Below are 6,586 nucleotides of genomic sequence, written 5' to 3'. Positions count from 1 at the left end.
AATTCTTTTCCTTCTATAGATTAGGTCATTATTTGTGGGAATTAAAAAAAGAAATGACATTTATAACTTTAATTTCATAAATTAATAGTGATTTTTAAATACCACTGCCACCATTGTTGCCGTCTTTAACCACCGCACTGCCACCACCTCCATTGCCTTCCACCACCGTCACAATTACCGTTACAACTATTGCCGCCATCACCACTTCCGCATTCCACCACCACCTGCACCACTGTCACCACCATCGCTGTTACCGCCTTCTACTGCCACCACCTCCATTACCTTCCACTACCATCACCTTTTTACTGCCACACCTTCCACCACTGCTGCCTTCCATCACTGTCACCATCACCATTGTTGTCGCCTTCCACCACTGCCTCCATTGCCATCGCCGCCTCCTTCCACCAACACCACCACTGCCTTCCGCTACCTCCACCACCAACACACCAACACTACTGCCGCTTTTTGCCACCACCACTGTCGACACCTTTCTCCACTGGTAGAAGAATGTTATTTTGTTAATTTAATTTAATTGATATATTTGTCTTTAATAGAGGTATTTTAGAGAACTTAATTTGAAATTCATTTTATTCTAAATTTTAAATTAGTCTAACAAAATGATAGAATGATAATGACCATATGCCTTTATTTTATATATTACTCTTACCAAACACAATATAATAATAATTTGTAAGGAAGATAAATGAAATTATGAAACAAGAAAGGTCTGTGTAGGATATTGATAGAGAAATGAGTAAAATTTATCCTTTAAAATTTAAGGAACTCTAATGCTTGGGAGTTAAAGTGCAAATAGGGGAAGTAAGTGTAATTTACCATTTATTATTTTTTGGGAGGGAGAAGTTGAGACAGAAATTATAGTACTCGAGGTTAGGATAAGACTGGACAATAGAATAGAGAGATTTGGAGTGCAATGCCTCCTCTAAGTAGGAGTTTCTTTGGTTCTCAGTGTTTGTGATTCTCTCACGTTGTGAGTGTTTCCATGGTATGGCTTCCAGCGAATCTTGCATTAGTTGAGCCTATGATGTGGGCAGTGTGGGACAAGAAGGACGTACATGTGGGTTTGCTTCCCCAGACTGGTGAGCCGATGGTGGTAACACCAGGCTTTTGGAGCCTTGGACAACGTTGGTTAGTCTTTCCTTTTGATCCTGGTATGGGTAAAGTTTTCTTTCTGCGTACTTCTCTTCTTACTCTATATGTTTTCCTTGTTATCTTTTGTTGTCTATGTTTGTCTTGTTTTTTCTATCTTCCGCTATGGTTCTCCTCTCCTTGGGTCAACCTTCTATCAGTGAAGCGTGTCTTTCTATTGCTTATGGACTGTGGCTGGATGATGCCAAATATTTTGGTCAGGGTGGTAAGATTTTGGTGAGGGGTTTGCAATTGTTTGCCATGATCAGAGCTGGGTTTCTATTGATGATTACAATTCAACTACGGGCGGTTTTCCGGTGCAAGCTCTCTCTTTCTCGTCTCGGCTCTACATAGCAAAAGTATGAGACATGGATTGGCTCTCCAAATTTGTTAACTGTCCGACGATTGCTTCCATGGTAGAGACGGGCGACGGCTCTTATGGTTTATGGCTATGTGCCACAAGAAATCTTGGCATGTCTGAGCTTCGATCACTCAACGGTGTCTTGATTGATCGTTTAATTCACAAATTATTCTATGGTGCTCTTGATGCTGTCGAAACAATTTCCCCGGCGTACTTGCCTTGGCCTTCTCTTTGGTCGTCGGGGATGATGCGACTTCCTAGGAATCTGTGCGAGCCATTCGCTTGTCAAACGGCTTCTCAATATGTTGGTCCTGATCCATCAGCGTGGAAAATATGTATCTTTTCAGCATTATAAGGCTACATCCTCTTTTGGAAAGATGGACCCTATGGGTTGGGTTTTGAAGGGTGCAGCCTTAGAGTTAGCTGGTCTAATGGGGTTTGAACATGAGGCAGTTCTTCAGGTGGATTTGGGCTTCGTATCTAGCTCGACCCGTATCCCAGATGTTTTTGTGAGCAGTCCAAGTGCGAATTTCATTGAAGCATTAGCCCACCCTCATGGATTGTGGACTTGTAAAGTCTAGGATGGGTCTCACATAATTCTGGGCGTGGACCTACCTTGTATCCCCGAGCCTTTACTTTCTTAGTCCACTTTCGTTCGTTTCACCCTTTGAAAGTTAGTAAAGCTTGGAGACATGAAAAAGTTATCGACCATGCTATCAACAAACGCTTCAATAGAGCCATCTTTGGTGTGATGCAGCTTTGGTGCGCGTTACTTTCATTCCCCATATCTTGCTACTGTTACGGTTTACTCATATTGTTTTGTTTTATGTAGTGTTCTTTGTCAGGATTAAAAATAAAAAAAATAAAAAATAAAGGTCATTTTTAATTTTTTACTATATTTATTTTTTCCATAACAAAAAGAGAGATTTATTGAGGACAAATCTCAGTGCTCCAGAAACCCACACTCGAAAAAAGAGTACAGAGGGCTCTGGCATTTTAGAGAGAAAATGTCATCGGCAGCATCAATGGAGTCTCTGATTCTGCAACTACACAAGATCTCGGCCGTGAAATTCGGCAGCTTCAAGCTGAAATCAGGCATAACCTCTCCAATCTACATCGACCTCCGTCTCATCGTCTCCTACCCCACCCTTCTCAGCCAAATCTCCCAAACCCTAATCGCCTCCCTCCCCTCCGCCACCTCCTACGACGTCGTCTGCGGCGTCCCCTACACAGCCCTCCCCATCGCCACCTGCATCTCCACCGCCAACGCCGTCCCCATGCTCATGCGCCGCAAGGAGATCAAGGACTACGGCACCGCCAAGGCCATCGAGGGCGCCTTCAAGGAGAACCAAATCTGTCTCATCATCGAGGACCTCGTCACCAGCGGCGCCTCCGTGCTCGAGACGGCGGCGCCGCTGCGTGCGGCGGGGCTGAAGGTGACAGACGCGGTGGTGATGATTGACCGGGAGCAAGGGGGGAGGGAGAATTTGGCGCAGAATGGGATCACGCTGCACTCGATCGTGAAGCTGACTGAGATGGTGAGGATTTTGAAGGAGAAGGGGAGGGTTTCGGAGGAGACGGAGGGGATGGTGTTGAAGTTCCTGGAGGATAATCGGAAGGTTGCGGTACCGGCACCGGCGGCGGCGGACCCTAGGGTTAAGGTTCCTTATGGGGATAGAGCGAAGATGGCCAAGAATCCGACTAGTAAGAGGTTGTTTGAGGTGATGGTGAAGAAGGAGAGTAATCTTTGCTTGGCTGCCGATGTTGCCACTGCTGCTGAGTTGCTTGACATTGCTGACAAGGCGAGACAAAACAACCACACCCCTTTTGTTTCTCTAGAAAATATCTGAAATTTTAATGGAAAATGTTTTTTTAATTTTTATTTAAAGAAAAACCGTAAGTTTCAACTTTTCCACTGTAGTGTATCAGTGTCACCGCCGCTTTCTCCACAAGGCACAGATCCTGGTTCAAAATTTGCAAGGCGCTCGCAGTGTAACCTAGGCCATTATCCCACTTTTGGGCCTTTAAGTGGGCCACCAACTGGGCCATTATCAATCTTTTGCTTGGGTCTGTGTAGCCCTGTATACAGGGCTACTTGAGGATTGGGCCAAACTTCTAATGCTTACTGAAGGACAACTAATTTAACGGTTTCCTAGTGAGAAGATGAAGCTATTGACTCGAAGTCGTTGATTTTTCTCAATACATACGTGTCTTGTCATTATGGTTTAGATTGTTTGTACATTTTTCAGTACAACTAACCAAAGTCCTAGAATTTTGTTATTCATATTTTCTTATGCCGATTTGATTGTTCATGTAGGTTGGACAGGAGATCTGCATGTTGAAAACCCATGTTGATATATTGCCTGATTTTACCCCAGATTTTGGTTCTAAACTTCGTGAGGTATATTTCTTAAATTACTTACTTTCTTTCCCAACTTAAGAAATATCAGAGAGGCGGTGGCGAAGGTGGCAAAGAAGAAAGAAACGAGGTTTGTGATATATGTGAAGGGGCGGGAGTCACTAGGGCTGAGAAATGTGATCAGAAAAATGATTCATTGATGGCCATTGAAGTAGGTGAGGAGTGCTGTTGCGTACAAACAGGCAAGAATGAAAGTGAGAAGATATATATAAAATAATAATAAGAATTGGGTAGTCTCTGAGAGATCTTGTGATCATTCACAGTAGTAGACAATATATTGTTACTTACATGTGTGTATATATATATATATATATATATATAGATATGTAATCAAGTGAAACTAGGTCACTTACCTCTTGCAGTCGATGAATGAATGGATATATCAGTTTCCACCTCCAGCTCCAGGATTAGGAACATAAGATGGAGGATTCGGGCTAGGAAACTTCACGGGTGACTTTGCCTTCACAACAATATTCAAAGGCCCCCTTCCTGCTGCTACAGCTAGAAGAGGCAGCAGACTGATGAATATATATAAGAAAATGATGAATCGATAAGACCAAACTCTACCCATTGTGGTAGTATGAGATATTTAGCCTAGGAGGAGTGTGGGATCAATGTAGTAGATAATTTGGGTTGTAAAATGAAGAGGAGCATTCATGGGTTTATAGAGAGCATGTATACGTGTTTGGCAGCATAATTCTTCTGGTCTCCAAGCGGCCCCCATTATGGACTGGGTGGGGGTGGGTCCCGCTTGTTTCTAGACAATTGACCCCATTCGATCCAAGAAGGCCCACCAGATTTTGGAATTACCTATCAGTTATCAACTAAGGTTGGCAATGGCGTTTACACTAGGGCTCTCGTGATGGAAGGAGTTAATGGAAAGCAAGCATTGATCGAGGTGGCGTTAGTTTGTTGAAATTGTTTTCGAAACAAAGAGCATGAAATGACGCCACTCTAGTCCTGTACAAAGACTAGCAAGCTAAATTGATCGTATAATTGAATGGAAGATCAATGGCTCGGGGAGTGCGTAACTATTTTTTCCTTAAAAAATGAAAGGATTGTCTGACACAAAGGGTTGATGATAATTCTTTTCCTTCTATAGATTAGGTCATTATTTGTGGGAATTAAAAAAAGAAATGACATTTATAACTTTAATTTCATAAATTAATAGTGATTTTTAAATACCTTTGCATGTGACTATTTTACCCCCTTTACAATTTAATTTACAAATCAGAATTTCAAGATAACTGACATGGTGCTCCCTCTTAATTATTCAACTCAAGAGAATGCTAGGGATGAGGATGACGAGACAAAATACCAAGGCGGAAGAGAGGGAGAGACACATTTTACAAGATATGATGCAACCGATGGAGCACGCCATGTCGACAGAAAAAGTTTGACACAAAAATGTGGATTTACATTTTTATGTTGAGGTCTATCCTGTGGCTACTGCTGTTTTACCAGTCTGCCTGTCCCCAATAATTAATTCTCGCTGACCACGTCCTATAGGGATCATCGAATCAATAGCAATAAGCTCCGTTTGAAGAGGCTCATATACGGAACGTCGCGAAATAATACCCGGAGCGGGGGATTCAATTAACCGAGATTCGGAAGCTGAAATTTCACCTCTACCATCAATAGGTTTAGCCAGGGCATTTATAACACGACCCAAATAGGCCTCACTCACCGGTATCTGAGCAATTCTTCCTGTTGCTTTTACAGAACTTCCTTCTTGTATCATCAAACCGTCACCCATTAATACAACACCAACATTGTTTGATTCCAAATTCAAAGCAATGCCTATTGTCCCCTCTTCAAATTCTACTAATTCACCTGCCATTACTTCATCAAGACCATGAATACGAGCAATGCCATCGCCTACTTGAAGTACAGTACCAGTATTTACAATCTTTACTTCTCTATTATATTGCTCAATACGTTCACGGATAATATTACTAATTTCGTCGGCTCGAATGGTTACCATGAGTATTTCTTAATTCTTTTTTGAAAGCAAAAAAAAATAATGCCTATAATAGAAGGACTAATCAGTTATTTCTTTCATCGCCCCAAAGATGCCAATATTGGCACTGATGGACGTAATAACCTCTATACGAAATGCCGACATGGATAGAAAAAGAGTGGTTCGAGTACCATCTACTACTATTACCGAAAACATTGTTAAAATACTTTTACGAGAAGGTTTTATCGAAAACGTAAGGAAACATTGGGAAAGCAACAAATATTTTTTGGTTTCAACCCTGCGACATAGAAGGAATAGGAGAAGGCCTTATAGAAATCTTTTAAATTTAAAACGGATCAGTCGACCCGGTTTACGAATCTATTCTAACTATCAACGAATTCCTAGAATTTTAGGTGGAATGGGAATTGTAATTCTTTCTACTTCTCGAGGGATAATGACAGACCGAGAGGCTCGCCAAGAAGGAATCGGCGGAGAAATTTTGTGTTATATATGGTAATCCTTCTTATATCCGAATTGGATCCGAAACTTCCCATTTGTGAAAAAAAAGAAAGAAAGGGCAGGTTGTCTAATATCGTTCCTCCTCCATTAGTTGATACTTCAAGGAGATTTTACCTGGAATGAAAGAACAAAAATGGATTCATGAAGGTTTAATTACCGAATCGCTTCCCAATGGTATGTT

At 41.8% G+C, this 6,586-nt stretch overlaps 2 protein-coding genes across 2 annotated transcripts; one reads left to right on the top strand and one right to left on the bottom strand.

Moving 5' to 3' along the window:
- Nucleotides 1-2,483: 2,483 nt before the first annotated feature.
- LOC132296312 (uridine 5'-monophosphate synthase-like) lies at nt 2,484-5,358 on the top strand. Its single transcript, XM_059794524.1, has 4 exons — nt 2,484-3,309; nt 3,825-3,908; nt 3,958-4,098; nt 5,161-5,358. Exons 1-4 carry the CDS (start codon nt 2,515-2,517, stop codon nt 5,356-5,358), a joined length of 1,218 nt encoding a protein of 405 aa, XP_059650507.1. The 5' UTR covers nt 2,484-2,514.
- A 3-nt stretch (nt 5,359-5,361) lies between these two features.
- On the bottom strand, nt 5,362-5,988 carry LOC132296311 (ATP synthase subunit alpha, chloroplastic-like). The gene has a single exon (XM_059794522.1). It carries the CDS (start codon nt 5,908-5,910, stop codon nt 5,362-5,364), a length of 549 nt encoding a protein of 182 aa, XP_059650505.1. The 5' UTR covers nt 5,911-5,988.
- Nucleotides 5,989-6,586: the final 598 nt, after the last annotated feature.

This window comes from Cornus florida, unplaced genomic scaffold, assembly GCF_030987335.1.
Source record: "Cornus florida cultivar Cherokee Brave unplaced genomic scaffold, ASM3098733v1 CherokeeBrave_3.0.0_Hap2_Chr02, whole genome shotgun sequence".
NCBI classification, from domain to species: domain Eukaryota; kingdom Viridiplantae; phylum Streptophyta; class Magnoliopsida; order Cornales; family Cornaceae; genus Cornus; species Cornus florida.
The sequence above is the reverse complement of the archived record's forward strand: the minus strand, read 5'-3'. Positions and strand labels throughout refer to the sequence as shown.